This window comes from Enoplosus armatus, chromosome 12, assembly GCF_043641665.1.
Source record: "Enoplosus armatus isolate fEnoArm2 chromosome 12, fEnoArm2.hap1, whole genome shotgun sequence".
NCBI classification, from domain to species: Eukaryota; Metazoa; Chordata; class Actinopteri; order Centrarchiformes; family Enoplosidae; genus Enoplosus; species Enoplosus armatus.
Window position 1 is genome coordinate 15,524,489 of NC_092191.1, and position 23,452 is coordinate 15,547,940.

Genomic DNA, 23,452 nt, shown 5'->3' on the forward strand with positions numbered 1-23,452 from the left:
AATCATTTATTTATCATTTATTTTTACAGTATGTAACATCACTTTATAAATGTTCTGTACATTTCTATATTTACATTGCAACGCAAAATTCAATAAAGTAAACAATTTCACAGTTCAGTGTATCTTAAGCTTATGGAACATGTGCATGAACATGATTGATGTTGACACACAAAGACATCATTCCTAACACTGACATGTAGGCTGTAAAGCATTAACTGCTCGTATAACACACTATGAAAGTCCACATCAGGAAATGTCAAGGTGCTCCCAGTGCAATGAGGCATAACGTTTTGTACTGATGAACCGTGGTGACAGTTTTATTACAGTCTGGATCTGCTGGGTCCCCGTCTTCACAGCAGGAGAGAAGTGTCACTCGAGCTGTGATCCACTGCTGTCACATCAGTAACCATGTCTCCATTCGCTTGACTTAAAGCATCACTTAACAAAAGGGGAGTGTCCACTGCAGGAGACCTCAGGGAAGGATCACGGGAGATCAACCCCACATAACGATCATCGTCCTCATCCACCTCATCCTCCTGGCTGCCATGAATGTCCGCAGTAACCACTGAATTTTCTGCTGCCTGATGGCTGCAGGAAGGTGAAGAGTTGAACAAAGGCTGTTCTGCACGAAGTATTTCTCCGTCAGGGTCCTCATCGGGAAAGCTGGTGTTAATGTAGATGATATCATCCTTGCTGCAAGACTCTGGAAGCTTTTCTGTGAGCTTTTCCAGCATTTCTCGCAGTTGGAGAAAGAAGGGTCGGTCCAGAGGATCGGCCCTCCAGCAGCTGTACATGATCTCATACCTAGGCGCAGGTAAATAAAGGAATTAACTTATTTAATAATATCTGGATACTTTTTTATAAGAGCCTTGTTTGTGGATGCAGCTAACACAAGTGGAGAAATTAATTTCAGTAAACACATTTTCAAGTTGTATATTCAGTTTCTACTTTGACTGCAGATGGCAGTGGGGAGCACAGCAGTTTTAAAAGGTGAAGTTTTTAGACTAATGTTGTTTTCTGGACTGGATGTAAAATAAGGAGAACTGAAAAAAGTATGTATCAGTATTTCAAGTGCAAAACAACTTCTAGGTGCTTTAGGATGTAGTTTGCAGTAAAGTTTGCTGCAACACAGATACAAATTGAGGACTGCTATCAGGGGGTTGTATATTGGAACTTCATACATTTTACATTTTAAAATGAGAAAAGCTTGCATTATATTTTTTAAATTGTTATATTTAGTTACGTTCTACTTTTATAGTCTATCTTAACTTTGAGTTTGAGTTACCTCCAACACAATCAAACCCAAATTCAACATTTGTGTCAAGAAGAGACAACACTCACAGCTCATCCAAACAGTCTGCTGGCTGCTTCAGTCTGTGTCCTTCAAGAAGGTAGTCATAAATTTCATGGTTCTGGATGCCGGGGTACGGAGTCGCACCCCGTGAAGCAATCTCCCACATGGTAACGCCAAATGCCCACTGCATGACACAGAATATTAACTTCAGATGACATTTCAAAAAGACTTGCGGTGCACACCACAAACTGTTGTTTTCTCTGCTAGAAATCATCTTCTACATTTATATTTGCAGTCCACTAAAAACTGTGTGAATTGTGAATATATTCAGCTTCTCTTTTCAAGTCCAGATTTCAAGTCCGGATTTCATTTCCATATTTCATTTCCAGTTTTAATTTTTATGTGTTGGTATGGGGGACAAACATATATTTATTTCCCTCTCAGCTACATGAATTCTGCCTTTTTGCCAACAACACAAAATATTTCTTTTATTTTTAATCATCTGACACAACAGTAAATTGGACTTTAATTAACAATGTACTACGTTTAGTACATTCTAAAATTGCAAAAGCAGGGAAAAATTGCAAAAGAAGGAATGGAAAAATCCTCCAAATTACCACACGCTGATAAATGACACAAGACACACTGTCAAATCTACGTTTTTAACACACCCTTAAAAGGAAGGCTGAGTAATTAGTAAATTCAGCTGTCTGCTCTGTGTACATTTCAGAGAAATGGTTTTGAAAGTCATTTGTAGTACGACAGAAAGTAAAGAGTGGGTGTAGATGAGGGGTCAGTTCTTCTTTCAGTGACAGGACAGTTCACAGCACTGAGTGTTGTTACTGGAAGAGACGCATTGTACGTTTTGCCTGACATGTTCACATATTTGCACACAGTGACTGAAGACTGACAGTACAGAATAGACAGGAGCACATGGAGGCACAGTACTTACCACATCACTCTTTACAGTAAAAACTCGGTCTGCCAGGCTCTCCACTGCAATCCATTTTACAGGCATTTTGGCGATTCTGCCCTGCCTGTAATAATCTCCACTGTAGATCTTCTTGGATAATCCAAAGTCTGCTACACACACTGTCATGTCATCACGCAGCCTGGAAGACAAAAAAACAGGAAAAGCAAATCAGATAAACTTCCTTAAGTAGCAAAATGACCTTTACAAGTATTTTAAAGTGACTATAAAAAATGTATTTGTAACCTACATGCAGTTGCGAGCCGCCAGGTCGCGATGCAGAAAGTTACGCCCACTAAGGTACTCCATACCCAAAGCAATGTCAACCATAAACTTTAGGAGTGTCTGAGTGGGCAAGAACTGTGTAAAAAGCAAACACAAAAACAGTAAAATGATAATATTGTTTAGTCCAATAATAATATGTATGTATTTCAGTGTGTGGCTGAAGTCTCACCACTGGACTCTCTCCCAGGCGTGAGCGCAGCAGGAAGCTATGTAGGTCTCCGTATTTCATGAATGGCAGGATGACCATGGGTTTAGGAAAATGTCCTGAGCCTACTTCCAAGCACACGCCTGAAGACGACAAGTCAATAACGCACAAATAATGTAAGGACGTGCAAATGAAAATGGACCAGGTGGGAGAGTCATGGGATTCTGCAATACTTTAAAGAGGTAACACGTGACTCTTACCGAGCAGTCTGATGACATTGGGATGGTTGAAATCTTTCATGCAGGCCGCCTCATTCAAGAACTCTTCAATCTCCCTCTGAGAGAAGCTATCCACTGTTTGAAGAGAGAGAGGAAAATGATCTGCCATTTCTACTTGTTTTATAGTTTATAGATGATCAAGTTAATAAAATAAAGCTTACGTTTCATTGTCTTCACAGCAACTTTTTCTGATGCTCCGTCGGGTTGTCTTAAGTATCCCTCCACCACAGAGCCAAATTCACCTGATTAAATCAAACCAAATCATGAATACATCAGACTCTGCATAGTATGTGTTATTATCTGTATTAATCTAGAAACAGTCATGTGGATGTGAATGTTTCTTTCGCTTACACGTGTCCCAAAATGAAACTGTTCACTCACCCTCTCCAAGAACCTTCCCTACGGAGAGCAAGCTCCTCATGACCATCACGTCCTGAAGCTTGGCCTGGAGTTCATCACTAACACCGAGGTTCCCGACTGCAGACAGGACCCACTCAAGTTATTGTGTATTTACCTTTAGCAGGACAACATGTTAATTTTCCACAGTAATATACAAGAACATACGTGTGACTCCTATGGCTGATCGATTGTAGGATCTCTGGGGTTTGTACTGTACAACAGGCTGCAGCTTTTCTCCACCTCCAAACACCCGCCTGCAGGGGGAGACAGGGAAAAAGAAAAAGCAGGGAATACTGAACATTGAGCTAACTGATGTCATTACAGCTCAGTAATCATACACACTCGGGCTGAAGAGGAAGCCCTCTGAGTTGTTTCTTTCCTGACTTTTGGGGTCAGATAATGTTTTCCTATCTGAGCAGCAGCCTGTGACACATTCCTATCCATATCCTGAGTGGCAAATCTGAGTCACACACTTCATAATAATGAATTCCAGAGAATTGACAGCTGGTTGTTGTCCATCTCTGCAGCTGCACAGTAGTTATTAATGTCCTCAGGTGCAGACAGTGGTGATTAAGAGGAAGCAAAGGCTGTTTATTAACAGAGTCCGGGAGTGTTCAGTCCTACTATAGTGCACCATTGAAGAAAGATTACTCAGCACCCCTGGGCACCAGTACAAAATTAACTATCCCCATTTTAAATCAAAGTAAAGACTAACCCTGCAGAGAAATGGGTGACAATTACAATGATATGCAGCCACTTCAAAGATAAAACAATCATACTTGGAGCAAGGTAATTAAATCAATGCTGTGTTTGTACAGAAGGGGGGAAATTGTCTGCATACCCAAACCAAGAGTCAGAGGTCCTGTTGTGTACACAGATAACCCCCCAGAGGATAAGCAGCAGAAGACTGAAGCCACACACCACGGTCAGCACAACATAGAGAGAGTCCGGGACCCCGATATCAGGGCTGGATGATGGGGGCACAACTGATTCTGAGACGAAGAAATGATAAGCATGATCAAAGTTTAGAAAAACAACATTCAGCAAATGGGATATCCAAAATCCAACACTCAGACACTCATATTTTTTCTCCAAAAGATGTCCATAGATAAGTTGTTTCAATGTGAATCAATAGGGATATGTGATTGATCCCAATGTCTAACTGTCAGCAAACCTCATTCTTTTGTATTTAAGTGTGTATTATCAAAATATCAAATATTTCAAATATCAAAGTCCAAAAATAAATTATACCTTGAAAATGATCACTTTTAATCAATGTGTTTAAGTCTCCTTAAAATAATCCTGCTTTACTAAACTGTGGCTATTCTAGCTTAAACAAGACTAAAGACTAAATTTAAAGAACTATAGCGACACTAGCAGCTCTGTTTGGCTGTACTCAGCCACAGCTTTGCTTTGAGCTACATGCTAACACCAGCTTGCAAACATGCTCACAATGACAACACTACAATGTTGATGTTTGCCATGTTCACCATCTAGTTCAGTGTGTTAGCATGCTAACCTTTGCTAATTAGCACTGAACACAAAGTACAGCTGAGGCTGATGGGAATGCCATTAGTTTTGCTGGTATTAGTTCATAAACCAAAATATTGCAATATAATTTTGATCCCATGGAAAGTTATCACATTTCATTTTCCAGGGACTGAGGAAAAGTCAATGGATCACCAAAGGCAGTAGGCTTCTTCCTCTGGTGACCACGAATGTCTGTACACAGTTTCACGGCAATCCATTCAATAGATTTTGAGATTTCAATCTGGACCAAAGTAATTGACCAACCGACTGACATTGCCATCCCTAGAACCCGCAACTAGTGTGCCTAAAAATACTGTATAAAGCCTTAATGGGTACTGTATCTATTCATAGGGAAGTAATGTTATTCCAGTATGGTAGAATGCATCAACTGAATTATGTTGGCCAGATTATAAAGTTAACAGTTTCCAGATGATGAGATGAAGAGAGAAATCAATAGAGCAGCTTACTGTCCTCTGGCACAAACAGCCAGACTCGTGGGCTGACCATGCCGCTCCCTGCCTGTGTGCATGCAGCCACCTCCACACTATAAGTTGTGTTGAATTCCTGCACGGCCACAAAGGCCACGGTGGTGTTACTGTGGACCTGAAATAACACACAACAACAGAGATCTTTTAAATGTGGATTGTGTCTAGTGTCATAATCAAACTTCTCTTAAAACCATACTTTAAGGTTAATCATTATCTTTGTGGAGGGAAAGTTCAGCCTGTTAGAAGAAGATCACATACTAAACAGGAGTTGTAATGGTACAGTAAGGTAAGTCATTAAACTGAAAGAGAAGCAGATTTCCAAAGTCCATGAAAAGAGAAAATATTTTGGGAACATTCGCGTGGAACAGCATGCTAAGGAACATCTTGTACATTTGTGCAACATCTCAAATCCAGCTTAACAACTTTGCTGCATGTCATGTCCTTTCTCCCACTATGTCTCCTCCTTTTTTCTCATTTCCACTGAATGCACTACAACAAACAAGAAATGCTATTAAAAAGCCCTTTTCATGCAGTCACTTACAGTATGAAACCTTTTTTGGAAAATTCCAGGTAACTATATAATTAGGGTTATTGTATATAATGAAACTGTACGAAAAAGGGAAGGAGACTAACTTTCTGGATAAGCTCATGTGCTGCAATGGGAGGGAACATGTGACAGACATAGCCCTGCATTTCACAACACCCCACTGTAGCATCTGGGTTCCTCTGCTTTGCCAATGTGCTGACAGTCGAACTGGGAACACTGAACCCATGATTAACGGTCTATCATGTCTGTGGCACCAAACAGAGGGCAACGTGTGGCTAAATGTTCTTACAACAGCAAATCCTCAACAAATTTTGGGAATCAACCTCAGATTCAAAAGACGATGATGGCCCCACGACTTCCACCATGAAACACACAAAATTGTGAGCAAGTAGTAGTAACAAATTACTCCTCAAATTTAAAGATATTTGGTTTATTCTAACTATTGATTTCACTGGAAGGCAGGGGAGTCTGAGGATTAAACAAGTTGCCTTTGCGCACATTTCCAGTCACTGCTACTATTACAAAGCCTTTGTGTGAAATGACATCAACGACTGACCGGACGACGCATAAGCATTTTTTGGCCTATGGTACACGTCCTGGAGTATTCATATTCCATTCACCCTGTGATGACTCAAGGTCACATGCCGAACAAAGAAAAACACTGAATGCCAGTTTTCACACCATCAGCTTCCTTTAACTACGACACAGACGGGAAGGAGAGGAAACACGCTATTGTACTAGAAACACTAATGCAGCAAGAGAAGCATGATGATGCACATACAGCGTCATGGAATAATGCACCGGACATTTGGTGTATACAAAAAAAGGTTGTTATTTAAATAAGCTGTGCTATTTCTTAGAGTGTATCTAAAAAAAAGACTTTCCCTGCCTTGTTGATTCTTGAGATGAGTGGAAAAACTTCATAGACAATAGGGAAGCAGGACGGGAACAGGAGCATCCCATATTCCCAATATGCAAGACTCATTCTTTTCATATTTGTCATACATTAGTCATTGTTATCAGAGTTTTTCAAAAAACATCAGCTCTCAGATAACACCATGAGTATGAACAATAGCATAATTATGGTTCATATTACTGAATACAGTAGGTATAGGGGAGAGTACGCACTGTATGTATGGAAGTGTAGGCACTGTATTGTCTGTAGTGGACATACATTCATATGCTGTTAGATACAGTGCCAGTTGTAGTTTAACTACATATGATCAGTATAACTGAAAATAACTTGTGTTTCGGTTTTGTAGTAGTATTGTGTTTACCCCCCCCACACACACACACTCCACTCACACCACCGCTCCTTTAAAAATATCTTCACTTACTTTTAAGTTCTAATCCTGAAGATTTTAATAAAATTGTACCCCATTTTTCATACTATTTGAGGATGGCGGGGTCCGTCATTCCCGTACTAGAATCAGATTTCCTTCACACGGACAAGGGATTCACAAGAAACAATGACTGTAAGTAATCCAGCGTTACTTTTTTATCTCATTGATAACCACCTCACTGTTTGCTGTTCACTCTCTTCGCACCGTATCGGTGTTCAGTTTGCATCATCAGTAATTGAATACTGATGATGCAAACTGAACATTTACTACTGCTGCTGATTCATAAAAGCCTTCAACTGGTGAAACATGGGGTGGCTTTTATTGTGAAGCAGTCACAGGGAAGGCCATGTATTTGTCACTGCTGGTTGGAGTAGTATTGAACCGCACTTGCTGTTACCCCGGTAACCATGGGTGTCGCGATTACAACTTTAAATCTGTTTATATGTATTTCTTTTCTTTCACTTTTTTCTAGTTTATATTTAGTTACTAATCTAAGTTGTTGTGACTGCTACATAAAAAAGGAAAAACGAAATAAAACATCATTCACAAAATTATTGTGATGTGTGATTTTTGTTATTACCATGTTGCAGACAAGCTCACCTTGTTCACGTGTGTGCCATGTCTGACAATAACATCATAACCGCGCAGGATGCCATTTATCTTATCGTCTGGGGGAGGTTTCCAACTGATCACCAGCCGCGACTCGTTCACCTTCACTGTGACATTTCGGGGATAAACTGATGGCACTGAGAATGTGACAAGAAAAGGGAAACTAGAATTAAGTCATCATCAACACTGGTAACATAATCAAGAGACTTCATATAAAATTCCAACCTATAAAACAAAAATGGAAAAGAGAAAGTAAGACTGCCCCTCCATTGAATTCTTTGATTACAGTTTGGTATGTGGTCACTTCCTGGCACAGCGTATCAAATCTTTCAACTAAAATATCCCCTGTGGTGACTTTAGGAAGGAAATTGGAAGCAGCTCCACCCAGTAAGAACTTTGTGTTTTCTCAGTGAGACCACTCCTATTTCCTATGTGACCCTTCAGGAAAACAACAGAGATTTAGTGGATAGGACATTTTTCTGAAGGGGACTTGCGTTGAGCTGAGCAGGTAGTGGTGCAACTCCTGTAAATTCCAATTATTACATGCTGCTAAGCGAGGAGGCTTAAACTAAGCACATTTTGGATGGGAAAGTAGTAGGCTAATTACACAGTACTACGTTCCTGAAACCTAAACAGGAATCTGCTATGATGAGAAGGAGGCAGGAGAATAACACAGAGGTTCTTCTTATAACCAGGCAAATGTAGACTCAGCCTTCTGAATTCAAACAGCTAGAAACGTGTATGCACTGGGATGGATTTCATTTCATTGTCCCTTGTATCTGCTGCAATTGCACCCCAAAATTCAACCTGCAAATTGTTCCATGGTTCGTTAAGTACTCACACACCTCCCTCTGTGGTGTTGCTCTGGATCCACATGGTGACAGGAGAGGCTCCCACCTCATTGCTGCAGGAAACGCTCATGTTGTACCACGTCAAAGCCTGCAGCCCGGGGACTTCGCTCTGGAAAGGCGGCACCGTGACGTTGATGAACCGGGTGGTCGTCACCTCCCCTTTCCTCCGACTCACCTCTTTAACCTTTGATGGAGCAGAGAACACGTGAGGATCGATCTGAGACATTAAGTGACAGCGCTGTTAGTGCAGACGCGGGGCTTACCCTGATCTGGCATGTAGTTAGTGGAGAGAAACCATCATGTCCAGGGCTCCAGCTCAACTTCAACTTATTGGACTGGTGATCCATCACAGCAACATTAGACACAGGGCTGGGAAGGACTGCAAAACACCATAAAAACCCTTATTAACTCCCTAACATGGAGGCATATGGTCGGCTTGCAGAGCACAAAAACCTCTTGGAATGTCTAACAGCCCCCAAAAGACCCAGTTTTACCTTTGATGTTGATATTTGCTTCTCTGGAGGTGGCGACACCCTTCGTGTTGTAAGCTTCACAGCTGAACTGAGTGTACTTGTCCAGACCTGCAATTGACACATTGGAGAGGACAATGTAGCACTTCAATGTTGCATGAATTCAAAGCAACCAATCCTCAAGGTCAAGATAGCGCTGCACATTTTGATAAATCGACCTCAACTCAGGCGTTATTTTACTTTGATACTGGAAAAAGTTCAAGCCAGCCAGACACATTCCTGTCAGGTTCTGTGTTTGGACAAACTAACTGATTTCTCTCTGTGTCAAAGGCGAATCTGAGGGAAAAGTGCCATGTCAGCCTCAATGGAGAAGCGAGACTGAAATTGATACAAAAAAACACATTTGGGAATGACTCACTCTTTATTTTACCTTAAAAGTTCACACAGCGGTGTCTCATGCAGTAAACTCAAATTGAGCCTCTCCAGTGTGATGTACTGTGGTAACAATCCTTTTGCTAGGTCTCTTTTCCTGGACACACAATCCCCGTCTTTCAGTAGCCACAGATCTGCCCAGTTAGAATCGGCCTGGGACAGCTGCTAAATAATGTCCCTTTTGTGCTCTGTTTTCCAGTGTCTCTACTTCGGAAACCTTTCCACAAAGCTAATCACAGAACGGCCTGTGAGAGATGACTGGAACCAAACTTGGGATGTTTTGTTTACATTCTGCAGAATATCACAAGCTCATAAGTTTGCCTTCCTCTGCTCACGAGCACCAGGGTAAAGAGTGCTTCACTTTTCACACAAACACCGGCTACAGTGCGTTTGTTTTCACAAAGATAGAGCGTTTCTTAAAATAGGTCGGATTGAATCATTCTTATAAGTTACATTCATGGGGGGAAAAAATCTAAATTGCACACAAATTGCATGCTATTGGGTCAAAATTGCACAACAAACCTGATGTTTAAGTTCTGAGAGAAACGTGCAAATATATCAGCCCATTTCCAGCCAAACTGTGCAAATGTAATTACCACATGCCTCATTTCAAACTGCATGGCACACAGATGGTTAGGGAAGAGTGGGCACTGAGCAGGTTTGACTGTCGTCCCAAATGCAAATGGTCATAGTTTTAGTAAACGTCACACATCAACACACAACATCACTGGAAGCTTCACCTTAGAGTGATATTCCCAAATCTCTTCAAATTCAGAACCTGTCAGGTAAAACACTGCTGCACATATAGTTTGATGTTTGCTTTTTTCTTTTCATGATGGAAAACGTATCAAAATGTCCACAAAAACTTCTCAGATTACACTCACAGCATAATCCACTTCTCTGCTGTCCATACATGTGATGAGTATGTTCCAAACAGTATGGCTGACAAGGTTTCTTCTAACAGAGCTTCAAGGAGTGTGACAGAGCAACATGGAAGCATGTGTTTGCATGTATTTAGCAGTATTTTGGTAAATAATATATGACAACAGGGAAGTGGATTATGTAGCAGGAGATCCTTCACCACATCTACAGTACCAACTAAGGGTCAAAGACAGAAATTTTCACGAGGCTCATTATAGACACATGTTAATGTTTAGGTCATATATTATTTGGTAAAAGGAAATGAATTAAGTTCCAGCACTTGCATTTCTGCTTTCACTGTACTTGGCAAGTAAATCAAAACAAAAAGCAACAACACTGTATAAAAAAAACAGATGGGCTGGCCACTGAAATGGAAACATATGAAATTATGGAGGGAAGCGCTCCAGCTCACTGAGCCGCCTGAGATGTCGACGTTATTGTTCCATTTTTAGGCAGCAAATTTAGCCAAACTACTCCGTCTGTTTACAACTAAGCCTACAACCATCAGTTTTCTTTGTGTTTTGCCAAACCTGTGTCCACCTTCCCACCATAAACTGGATCTTATGCTGCAAGAAGAATCATTAACCCAAATTAAATCCCCATCAACTTCTCAATCTCTTTGAGAAGGTATGCTGCCCTGATTTCAAGCAATATGAATGAAAAGTGCATGCTAATGACTTTCCTAAAATAAGATCAACAATGATTCACCACTCAGCTCTCTAATAATAATGAGATCCTAGCTTTAGTGGGAAAGGGGGCCCTGGACTCAAAGTATGCATGAGGTGAGTATACAGCAGAGTGGGTTTACACTGATTCGTTGTGCCAATATTTGGTCCTGCACAGAGCTCTGGTAGCCTGCAGCCTGCCAGCCTCTGTGTCCAGCCCCTCCCTGCTGGGTAGTGGGCCGTCCGGTGAATGAGGTCTTTGTCCCCGGAGCCAACCCCCGAACAGACTCTCTGTGCAGCCCCCCATCCCCTTTCTGCCCAGGCCCTTGCACATGCTGGACCAAAGCACAGCTCTGAACCTTTAACCCCTCAGCTTCGGGCTGTATCACCGCTCACTGGCTGCAGCAGGAGTGCTGAGCCTGCGGCGAGCTGAAAATGAGGGGTTAGAGAATACAGAGCAGAAAGGTTACGCGTCTAATAACAAATGTTTGCTTTCAAGAAGAAGTCAGTTGAGGCCATAAAGGGAGAGTCCCCATAGAAGACATTTTGGCAACAATTCTTCTAGTTTAATGCTATATAATTTCAAGGAAGTTCCATGTTCAGTATAACAATAAATAAAACTCAAACCTTAACTGATCTTCTTAGTCTTGACTTTTATATTCCTGAAAAATAGTCAAGATGACTTTGATGTCATCTGTAACGTAGAGCTGAAATGGTTTGCTGATTAATCGATGAGTCAACTGAGTCAACATCATTTTTTAAACCGAAATGCCAGAAATTCACTGGTTTCAGCTTCTCAAATGTGATTATTTATTTGTTTTCTTATTCTTCTATGTTATGAAAAATACCTCAGACAAAGCAAGCAATTTGAATATTTCAACTTGGAAACTGTGATGGGCATTCTTTAAATATTTTATGACATTTTATGGAACAAACACTGAAAATAATCTTTAGTTGCAGCCATATTTTAAAGTAACAGTTCGAAATGTTGATAAATACGCTTATTTGCTTTCTTGCCGAAATGTAGATGAGAAGATTGTTACCACTCTCGTATCCTTTTGTTAAACATCAGGCTACAACTAGCAGCCGTTAGCTTAGCTTAGCATAAAGCCTCGAAACAGGTGAAAATGGCTAGCCTAGCTGTATTCAAAGGTAACAAAATACACCTATCAAGTTAAAGCTAATTAATTAACACGTTATTTGCTTAATCTGTACAAAAACTGAACTGCAAAAACAATAATTCTGCATTAAGGGGGAGGTTACGTGCCAGACCATATCTTGGCCTTGACCAGTAACTTCCTGGAGTCTTCCTGGCCTGGTTAACTGGTGAACTGGTCGCAATTTTGTTACCTTTGGACCTTGGCTAGCTGTTTCCACCAGTTTCAAGTGTTTATGCTAAGGTAAGCTAACCAGCTGCTGGCTCATACGGACATATTTGCCGTACAGACATGAGAGTGGTATCAATCTTCTCATCTAACGCTCAGCAATAAAGTGAATGACAGTGAAGTACATTCTCCAAAATGTCAAACTATTGCTGTAATCAGAATCCACTGTTTAGTTATACCCCACGTGTCACACTGTCTTCCATATACAGCTAGCAGAGCGGTGTTACAAAAAGCACTGACCCTGCATGAATGACCGCTGTTAACCATTCAGCAGTGCAGGAGGAGGCCCCAGAGACACTGACCGTGGTGATAAATCTCATTGCAGTAAGCAGAGTACAGATGCTGAGGCAGCAGAGACGAGGCAGAATAGAAACCACCAACAAAGTGATGCTAGCTGTGTGAGACCGACTCCACGCTTTGTCACCATTATCAGGGAGCCAAACGTCCCTTTATCTCTGCTCATGAATGTGTCCACACTCAACCACAGGAGGAAGTTAACCAAAGTGGGACAAATTAATTGGTTTAATAAGCTGTAGATTGTGTTACTTCTAGTATACTACTTTTACAACTTTTTATACAAGCCAGATGTTCTTCTAGTAAAAAAAAAAGCTCTCTTTACTTTAGTCATTCAGAAAAAACAAACCCACAAATAGAGCTTGATCAAAAAACACTCTCGAGGATTTGACGCAGATGAAACTTTTAGCAGTTTAGTAGTTTTAAATTAAACGAAGAAAGTCTTTCTGCTAGAGGAAATTACTTCTTCAGCTCCTCTAACATATTTCAGACTGATAAAGGAAGTTTGTTCAAGAATGAGACTATTATGTCAGTGTGCTAAACCATGAAGCACATCTTCAGCTTCTTTCTGTCTGATTCAAGGTGTCATTCAGACTTATGCTGAGTCATATTCTGATCATTCATTGGACGCAACCTAAGGAGAACAGCAAGTAATTGCACTTCTCTTCAGGGGGTATTCACCACCTCAACAGGAACAGGCAACAAGAAAGGAGTATAGCTGTAGATCACTGTATGTGTGAGAGAAACTGTGTGGTTGTCTCACCTGACACAGAGTAGCTGCTGGGAGCGTTATGAAAGTCACTATCAGGTAATCCATCACGGAGCCAGCGGATTTGAACGGGGTCCGGAGGCCCTACCGCATCACATGACAGCGTGAAAGGCGTGTTTCTTGTTATGTTCCTGTTCTCTGGTTGATGGAGAAATGTTGGTAGACCTACAGACCAATCAAAGATGTGGGAAAGTGTCACGGAAAACATGGATTCCCCAAGAAGTACTCAATGTTCATTATGTTGACACTCACCCTCCACCTCGATGGTGATTGGCTGAGACTCTACCATTCTGGTGCTGATACTCAGTCTGCAGCGATACTCCCCAGCATCCGCTCGCTGAACATGGTTAATGCTGTAACACAGTACATGAGGACACACGTCAATCTGCGTAATCAGTCACCTCCATGTGTTTCTCATCTCCATGTGTTGCATACCTGACAGTGGAGAGGAGAGTTGTGACCCCATCTGTGATGGTCTGGAGCTCGTTCATCACCACCTGTGTGTTTCCTGACAGGTCCTGGCCGTTCTTCACCCAGACGATGGTGGGCTCCATCCTGGCATCGGGGATGTCGATGGAGCAGTTGAATTTAGTCTCGTGGCCCTCTGACAGCTGGATGGTGCCTATGGTGGGCTTGAAGTGCAGCCGTCTGAGCTGATCCGGGCTCAGATAAACCCTTGAAACTCGACCCGGTACCACAAGAGGCTCTGAGGTCCTGGTGGGACGGTGGACCTGGCTCCTTGAGTGCTGAGCTGTTTACAGAGGGAGATGTCAGAATATGCTATACTGAGTCTGTGACAGTTATTTATCTATATTCTTTTCAAATAATTGACATATCAGTATAAAATGTCAGAAAATTGTAAAAATTGTCCATCACAATTATTCAGAGCCCGAGGTTACATCTTCAAAGTGTTTCTTTTGTTCACCAACAGCTCAAAACTCAATAATATTCTTATTTGAATGATATAAAACAGAGAAAAGCAGTAAGTCCTGAAGTCATGAATTTTTGGACCTTGTGCTTAAATAAACGACTTAAACGTTTGATTTGAATTGATTATCAAAATAGCTGGCAATTGATTATCTGTGATCGACTAATCAGCTGATCGTTTCAGCAATAATAACTTTTGATTTTATTTAAATAAGATTTTGATCTATGTTTGTAAATCAAATCATTTTTCTAAAAAGGCATGAATAGTGAAATTGGCCACAAAATTTAAAAAAAACAAACATTTCATCTACTGAATGTTTTCATGAACTATGGCTCTGACATAGTCTGGCACAAATACCATTCCAGTCCACAACCGAGTAAGCCACATTTTATTTCTATGATCAAAAAGAAGCTACATCATTAGTGCTATGAAACACATTCAAGACTCATTCTTTAGGATTTGTTAAGGACGTCTATAGGACAGAAATCCTTTAAGCTTTCCAGCTGCGGATATACAGCTGTTTAAAAGAGTATTTAAATCTATTCCAGCTGCAGAGAAGAGAGCTGGTCCCTGCTGAGATGAGATCCCCCTCTGAGGGACAAGAAGTTAGTAAAGCTCCTAGGAAATAAACAACTCACCGCGGACCGGACTCCCCACAATAATAACGGCTATGGTCGTTGTAGAGAGAAAAACTCCAAACCAGACTGGACTTGACTTCTTTGCCATGACCGAGTCTGAGCTCTTCACTGCGGCGTTCTGTCCCGCAACAGTCTGAAAACGTCCACGTTTCTACTCTAAGCGGATTGTGCGGGACCGGACTCTATAACTCCCGACGATAGCCGACATCACCCGCTGGAGTGGCTTCATACAGCTTGAGTTAAGAGTTGTTGACCCAGGATCAGATTCAGCTGGAGGGGGGGAAAAAAAGTTTACTTTTCCCGACGTCACAGGAGGGATCCCATGAAGGCGTGGAAAGTGTAGAGCTGCACCGAAATACTGGAAACGACCCAAATACATCAGAAAAACAACAGATAAATGCAGCTGCAGGACAAAACGCTTGGAATTTGACATTAATTATTATGTTGTTTTTTTTTTATTTTTCCTATAATATCTTTTTTTTCTTATTCTGTTTTTGTGTGACAGAAAAATATTACCTTACAAATATTACCCTGTTATCTTATGATAAGCATTATGTACATGTTTGTAGCCTAACAACACGGAAAGTGATCTCTTTTAATTTCAATGACACAATCTCAAAAACTGTTAGAGGCAAAAACAAAACCCCAGTGGTGTAGTTAAGCTGTCTTCCCAACTACTCCACCACGTGGTCAACTGTAACCACTAAGCTTTCCATAGTAACCATGAGATGGTCTTCCTCTAAATACATTTAGCCAACCTCAGAACAAAACAAACAAACTTATTTTACATAAATGAATTACAGGATCGCCTGTATGGTTTGGTTTTCATTGCAACCACTTGGAGATGAAGGTAAGATGAAGGTGATTTCTATTTGACTGAACAATTTCACCACAAGGTCCATTGAGTAGCTTTCAGTCGTATCCCACTCTCAGTAGATGAGCTGTCAAATTATCCAGTTTTTTGGAGCACTTTAACGGCTTCATGTCCATTTAACGTATCCATTTAAATGTTGAGACTGAAAGTTTACCAGTTCTAGGGCTCCCTTGCATAGCTTGTAGGGCACTTAATTGAACAGAGCCATCATCAGTGTTATTTGTTATACTTGTACGTTTCCTGTTATGACCAGTCAACATGTCTCCTGTGAAAAAGACCTATCCAGTGGGTCGAACTGATATCAGACTTGATGGGAACAGCCACCCAATGCTATGAAGTCCATAGAGTCACCAGATCACCTTTCTATTCATTGGAGTTCACTAAATAATGTTTTCTTATACTTTCTAATAAAAACAATGGCCATCAATAATAGTGCAGATTGATAATGTGTCATCACTGTCAACATGATAGATGTCTACAAGTACATCATTTCCTCCAAATCCAGCATGAGTGAATTTTTCCTTGTCTTGTCCAATTGTCCTATCAACAGTCTGAAAGAGTTTTGCAGTTTTTTCTTCTTCAGGTGAGCTCTCCCTCCTCTTTCAGGTGATGGCTCTGCTGTGGCATGGCAGCCAGCCTCACTCCTGAGAGGGCTCCTTTATTGTTGGATCCCAAATTGCTCTTGATTGTATTTTCGCAGCAGTAGGCCTTCGTGCGATATACGCTGGCCTTGTTTTTACAGCAGCCCATGGCACTCGTGAGCTGATACGCATCCTTTCGGAAAGCCTTGGTGAAGATAGCGTAGAGGAAGGGATTGGCGCAGGAATTGATGGGAAAGAAGAAGACCAGCAGAATCTTGGAGTTAGTAACTGTGATGAGGGGGACCTTGAACGCAGCGGAGATGGCAAAGAAAGAGATGGGCGCCATGCAGAGGAAGTCGGTGAAGATGAGCACAGCCATGCGCTTTGCAATCTTGGTGTCAGCACTTCTTCTGGGGAGCTCTGGGTTCTTCACAGCCAGGTAGATCAGCACATAACAAACGCACACAACGACGAAGGCGCCCACGTTGAAGAGCAGGATGATTATGATGAAGGCCTGAGCCAGGGGAGTCTCTATGTCCATGGGTAAGCACATGCTGACTTTGGCGTAACTGCTCACGCCAACCAGGGGCAGCATCCCCATCCCCAGACAGATGAGCCAACCAGCTGCCATTATACTGGCTGCCTGCGTAAGCACCAGACGGCGCTCTATCTGCAGAGCGTTGGTGATGGTGTGCCAGCGCTCCAGTGTGATGGTGGAGAGTGTGTAGACTGACAGCTCCCCACCAAACACAGACAGGAAGCCTGCAGCACTACAGCCAGGCCCTGTCTGCCATTCAATAGCATGCTGACTGTAGTGACCTTGTGTGCGCAAGTCTACCGTGGCTATCATCAGAAGGTAGATCCCAATGCAGAGGTCTGCAAAGGCCAGGTGGCACATGAGGAAGCGAGGCACTGTCAGCTTGTTCCGGCTGGTGAAGGAGACCAGGAGCACCGTCAGGTTACCTGTAATGGCCAGTATGTTGATGAACCAGATGGCCACTCTGAGAAAACTGAAGCCCGCGATGTCCTCACAGGGATTGAAAGCATCTGCCTCGGGTGTGCAAACCAGAGTTGGTCGGGTCTGACAGAAGTCCAGCTCTGGATAGTGGAAATTCACGTCTCCAAAGCGTTCATCCTCCACAAACAGATCAACATCTGACAAAAATGGCACGTCCATAACTAGAGTCGTATCTGCTGAACCTCCAATCACACGCTGAACCCTGTTTCCAAAAGGAGAAGAGATCGTTCTGGTTAGTTCATCTCGAACAGAAGAATCCACAATAAAGAGCTGACAAGATCAGTAGCACAGGCCTCTGTAAAGTAAACTGAAGGCCAACTCTTTTTCAGGCAGAATTATCTTTTTTGTAAGTCTCTGCACTCAACACGGTGGATATATTAGTGTCAGTTAAGATCAAGTATGTGCAGTTTTGGTGCTGCCAATAAACCCTTTCATTAACTACCAAGGCTGCGCAGACCTTAATTTAACCAGAAGCAGAGGAGGATTATAGACAGGAAAACATCATCTTTTTACCTTGATGATGGGTGACTCTCATCACAATATGTAGAGCCATTATTCCATGCAGGATTAATGGGAAAGTCCCTGCAGAAAAGGAAGGAAATCAAGTGAAGACTCACTCAAAAATATGTCACCATCATTGGCTCACACGTCAGACACACAAACACACATCTGTGAAATACTACCACTTATATTGTATATTGTGCTAATACTGTAGTCTAGTATTGTTCGTTTAGTATTGTTTTATACTTTTATAAGCAAGTTAGTAAGTTCTTGGAATAAGATTCTGCTTTTGGTGTACTTTGGTGCAGACATTATCCATGAACGAATTGATCCTTGATTAACCTGTAAAATGCACAGTGTAACTAGTCACCTGTGGGTGTTCCAGCTCAGCAGTGCACAACAGTGGCTGTTGTAGGTGAGATGGGCCTCTCGTAGGCTCCACAGTCCCTGCAGAGGAGGCAGACTCTTCAAGGCGTACGCTGACTGAGCAAACAACACCAGCACTGACTCCAGTCCCTGCAGCGGTAACTTTTTGAGAGCTGTCGCAGACACGTCCCTGTGAAATAACACAGACAACAATATGACTGCATGGCACTGCCTTCCTCCCACCTAGCCTTCAGTCAGTCAGCTGAGCAGCATACTTTTTATTTTATTTTACACATTTTAAAAGTACATGAGAAGTAACTTCTCTCAATGATGGAAAGAAAAGTTACTAAAAGCATAAAGCACTATCTTGTTTACCGTTGCTCAAGTCTTGACAGAATGTCTATCAAGACATAAAAAGCTGGTCAACAATTTGAACGGTCAGTTTGACAAACATCTTCCTCCTCTCCCCAATAAATCAAAGCAAATAAATTTGGCATTCAATGACTTTCAGGAGGTTTAAAAGAACCACTTACACGACTCCAGGGCCTGTGGCTCCTTCGAACGCATCCCTGTGGATCACTCTGAGGTTTCGATTATTCTTTAATACCCTGAAAATTATTAAATGCAGAGTAATGGAGCTAAAGCTTAACGCTGTGAGAACAGAAACTCAGCTTACATCATTCAGTTACGAAAAGGAAATGTGGGAAAATACAGCTTATCTATCTTTGTCCCGTTGAAGGCATGGTCGTGTATTTCTCTGATGCCGTTGTTGTACAGGTTCCTGCAATCAGTCACAAGATTGTTGTATGGAAATTACGATCTCGTTGACAGTGTAAAGCAATCAAAAGGAATTTCTTGCGTCACTTACATGGTAACGTATTCTTGTGTCATTCCAATGAAAGCATTTGGAGGTATTTCCAATAGATACAGGTTGTCACAGATATCCCTGCAATAGCGCAACAGTTCATGCCATGTGATATGATGTGTTCATGGTGATGGTTATGTGTGTTTTGTTTCTATTTGTCATGAGTCTTTAAACTTTAGCAACAGATGTACTTACAGGATAAACTCTGATTCCAGAGAACTGATAGATGTAATGTCAGGAAAAACTGTTATCCCAGTGTTTGAGATGCTCCTGTTAACGCAAAGGAAAACTCATGTCAGTCTGTGATATTTTTAGTTTTGTGACTTTTAAGATAAACCACATGTAAATGAATTTCCTCTTATCAGTATCTATATACTATAATAAACTATAAACTATAATACAGTGAAAACATTATTACTTGGTATCAGTATAAGTGCAAGATGAGTTAGCATGTGTCTGATTTGATCTGGTTATTGCTGAAGTACATGGGATCTGAAAACAAACAGGGTTCTGTCTAATATGCAGCTTTAAATTCTAATCTAAATAAATATAAATTTGAATTGTATATTTTGAGGTCTCTCACAAATAATGCAGTTTGGGAAGGTTGTTGAATGTCCTCCTGCCAATGTGCATCAGACTCCTTGTGTTCTGGATTGAGCTGCAAAGCAATATAAACGTTGAAACTCTGCATTTCACTAACCATAACTATTATTGATTCATATAATCACAGAAAAGACTTACATTTCCGAGAGGTTGAGAAGGTTATTAAATGCTAACGTCTCAATTGTTTCCAGGGTTACACTCTGAGCAATCTCACTGAGTACAGAGCAGAAACAAAGCAATTAAACAGTTAGGGGTAAAAACATTTTATGTGATAATATGCACAGCTCTATTCTTACTCTGTACTGTGGTATACATTAGGGAATTGCATATTTTTCAATTTCATATTTGCTCCTTACTAACTTTTATTGCAGTTGCAAAATGTCAGAATATTTCAGTCGGAGTTTGTCAGTGGAAGGAAATTGATACCTACATCCTCTGGACTCCTTTCAATCCATCAAAAGAATGGCTTGAAATCGTGTGCAAAGACAAGTGATAGAGAAACCTGAAAGACAGAATATGGAGAGACATATATCAAAGTGATCTTAAAGCAAGCTATTCTTAAACCATGGAGAAATATACTGCATGCTGAATATTTTTGAAGGAGATTTTAATGCTGAAACCATAACTACTGTACATGTGAATACAGAAACTATATTGAAATAAACTTCATGACTTCCAGGTTAAGTCTCAGCCTATCCAGTCACACTGATCATTTGTCTCCTTGTGTACGCATACAATGGCATTTACAGGTGCAATTTTCATCAAACCAATCATCAACCGTTTCACTTGATCACCTCCAACTGCAGACTTGCACTGTTACACGTTCAGATAAAATTATTGACAATTGAAAACGCTTAGAAATACTATTCATTTCTTCATTTGACAAAGCACAAAGTTCCTGGAGTGTGTGTGTGTGTGTGTGTGTGTGTGTGTAGGGTGCTGGTGTCGTTTGATACATGCATGACGCCGCTGGCCTTGGTGTTCCTGGATACTTATCAGGAGGGACTCAAGGTTCTGTGATTTACCAGAGGAGAGGTCAAGATTCCACCTTCAAGGCTTGTGACTTGTCTGGTGCGTCTGGTGAAGTCTTAAAAAGCTGAGCTCTGACACCCAGAAACCCTAAAAGACTGAGAGGGTGCACTGTGTACTTGACCGTGTGAGATCAACTTGACATTCTCTCCACAGGTAATTAAGTTGCACACATGCAGAGCCCTCTGTTTTGCAACACTTAATGCGCTGTGGTACTTTTGCTGAATGAGGTGAAGCATGAAATAGGAAATATAAACATTACTCAGAAGCTGGTATCCTTCAGTCTGCAATATACTGTAGGTCTATTCATATTTTTATTTTATTTGTATGTTATCAAGATTATTACACATTTACAATGATGTGCACAAGCAATTACTACACTGGCCAAACAACTTTCATCAAAATAAAACTATAACACAACTGAGTTGTCTATGTAGGCCTATGCATACATTTATACTGTCAGAGCAGCGTTTGTCTGTCGCAGCATTTACGTTGAGGTGATAAAAATGAAAACGCTCTCATGGTTATCGTTTGGAAAAGAAACTAAACCACAACATGAGGAGGAACTGATTGTCCAAAGTGTTGGACTACATTTAGACTGCATAAATTAGGCTTTTCCTAAATGTTTTTATGTATAGAAACTCCAAAACAAGATGCGCCAGACACCTCATCTGATTTTCTTTCTTTTCTTTTTCTTTCTGATTTCTGTTGTGTATAATTGTAAATCCTCTTCTCGGTTGTTACCTCAGGACACCTCTAACAAAACACTCATGCTGCCATTGTACTGATGGCTGGGGGTGGGTTAACTGACCAGGGTTTGCTTTACATGTGGCAGTCATCAATACTGCGCCAACACAGTGCCACTTGACAAACATGTTTCTTTTAAACTTGGAGGATGTGTCTCGAAAATGTTCCAACGAATCAAGAAAATACAGTTAGTAGGCTATGGCATGGCAGAGTGCTTTGACTCCCAAAACACTGCCAGGATAGAAGAAAGGGCAAAAGCGAATACATCACAGCAAGCTCTTCAAATGTGATAGAATCACATAGAGATGATTTGTTACAGTTACTTCAGCAGCGCTGCATTTAACTTCGAAGCACAATATGTAACCAAGCGAGTGCGTTTCAGATGGATCCTCTCTCCATGCGCAAATACGCACAGACTAGTCTTGGTCATTTCTTACTTAATTACTTAAAGCTGCATACAAACAGATAGAAATGATATCTGTTATAATTATAGTGCCATATGCATTAACAAACACAGGGCGACACATCAGTTATCAGTCAAGATTTGCCACTCTTCAGTACTCCTCAGTCACAGTAAATGTAGCACATCATGCACGCACCACCTCGCAGTCTTCACCAGATTCGTGACTGAATCTCAGCAGTGTGAACTTACAGTCTTCTGTCTCTGTGGTCCATCATCAGAGTGGACCCTTGCGTCACATTGTTGCATCTGATAGTGCTGGAGAAGCAGCGGCAGATCCTCGGGCAGACGAAGCCCGACGCGCATTTGCATCCACAGAAATAGAAAACCGACAGGAACAGCAGCCCTGGCAGCGATGTCCACATTGTGCTGCTGTCTGGAAAACGTCCGAACACACAGAAGCCGGGAAGCCCGCTGAGTGCTGCTCTTCCTTTAAGTCTCTGTTGCTGCTCCTGCAGCAGATCGTCATCCTTTGCCCGCGCAGAGGGGGATCTCAGCCTCCTGGTACTCAGCTTCTTATCAAGAGGCTCGTGTGTTGCAAAGAGTCGGCTGAGTTATATTATACACCTAATGTGAAAAGCTGTTATGCTCCTTTACAGTAGGGAAAGTTTAAACATGACAAGTCCTATTAAGTCAGCCTCAAATCACAGACTTACAGTTCGGGGTGCAAGTGCATTGATGCATTTCCATGCAGCACATCTGCTTGTAAACACTTTGGGTAAATTGAACATCCCCATTGGAACTTGTGCATTAGTAAATTAATGGGACGGTTGTAAAGCGAGGGACCATTGAGCCACTAAATGTAAATGCCTGCATTTATACAACTATACACTATACATCGAGCAATTTGGGGTTCGGTATCTTGCCTCAGGATACTTCAACATGTCTGGAGGAGCTTCAATTCAATTTTATCAGAGACTGATTTTTTTTTCAAGAATCCCTCATTCACAAAATGATTACTGTGCGCACAGATTATGGGATGATTAAGGGATGTCCAGTATGAACATACGAGTCAGAACACAGAAAACAATGGAGCTGTAGACAGTAGATACCAGAGATTTAAATACAACATCCAAGGGCATGATATTTGCATGCTCCATGCATGCCGGTATTTAACTTTGATTTCAGTGTTGCTATTATCTCTTGAAACACCAAAGCTTCCACTAC

At 41.4% G+C, this 23,452-nt stretch overlaps 2 protein-coding genes across 2 annotated transcripts; both read right to left on the bottom strand.

Annotated features, from left to right (window-relative positions):
* Positions 1 to 2: 2 nt before the first annotated feature.
* mertka (c-mer proto-oncogene tyrosine kinase a) lies at positions 3 to 15,439 on the bottom strand. Its single transcript, XM_070915592.1, has 19 exons — positions 15,242 to 15,439; positions 14,111 to 14,426; positions 13,928 to 14,028; positions 13,670 to 13,840; positions 9,234 to 9,320; positions 9,003 to 9,118; positions 8,734 to 8,923; positions 7,880 to 8,025; positions 5,369 to 5,504; positions 4,213 to 4,363; positions 3,537 to 3,625; positions 3,354 to 3,449; positions 3,134 to 3,214; positions 2,955 to 3,047; positions 2,719 to 2,837; positions 2,515 to 2,624; positions 2,247 to 2,406; positions 1,342 to 1,478; positions 3 to 804 (listed from the first exon to the last, which is right to left on the bottom strand). Exons 1-19 carry the CDS (start codon positions 15,327 to 15,329, stop codon positions 351 to 353), a joined length of 2,841 nt encoding a protein of 946 aa, XP_070771693.1. The 5' UTR covers positions 15,330 to 15,439; the 3' UTR covers positions 3 to 350.
* Positions 15,440 to 16,694: 1,255 nt separating this feature from the next.
* lhcgr (luteinizing hormone/choriogonadotropin receptor) lies at positions 16,695 to 22,650 on the bottom strand. Its single transcript, XM_070915953.1, has 11 exons — positions 22,478 to 22,650; positions 20,480 to 20,551; positions 20,188 to 20,262; positions 20,030 to 20,104; positions 19,642 to 19,716; positions 19,450 to 19,527; positions 19,294 to 19,362; positions 19,115 to 19,189; positions 18,586 to 18,771; positions 18,228 to 18,296; positions 16,695 to 17,916 (listed from the first exon to the last, which is right to left on the bottom strand). The coding sequence occupies exons 1-11, from the start codon at positions 22,648 to 22,650 to the stop codon at positions 16,695 to 16,697; spliced, it is 2,169 nt and encodes a 722-aa protein (XP_070772054.1).
* Positions 22,651 to 23,452: the final 802 nt, after the last annotated feature.

What these genes read in the sequence shown, in the direction of transcription:
- mertka (XM_070915592.1), bottom strand. Translation starts at nt 15,329, where the DNA reads ATGGCAAAGAAGTCAAGTCCAGTCTGGTTTGGAGTTTTTCTCTCTACA. An exon ending in ATGGCACACACGTGAACAAG is followed by an intron (nt 5,505 to 7,879) that starts GTGAGCTTGTCT and finishes GTGTTATTTCAG; the next exon opens with GTCCACAGTAACACCACCGT. An exon ending in AGGGAAGGTTCTTGGAGAGG is followed by an intron (nt 3,215 to 3,353) that starts GTGAGTGAACAG and finishes TGATTTAATCAG; the next exon opens with GTGAATTTGGCTCTGTGGTG.
- lhcgr (XM_070915953.1), bottom strand. Translation starts at nt 22,650, where the DNA reads ATGTGGACATCGCTGCCAGGGCTGCTGTTCCTGTCGGTTTTCTATTTC. An exon ending in CTGGAATCAGAGTTTATCCT is followed by an intron (nt 19,528 to 19,641) that starts GTAAGTACATCT and finishes GCGCTATTGCAG; the next exon opens with GGATATCTGTGACAACCTGT. An exon ending in CTGAGCTGGAACACCCACAG is followed by an intron (nt 18,297 to 18,585) that starts GTGACTAGTTAC and finishes CCTTTTCTGCAG; the next exon opens with GGACTTTCCCATTAATCCTG.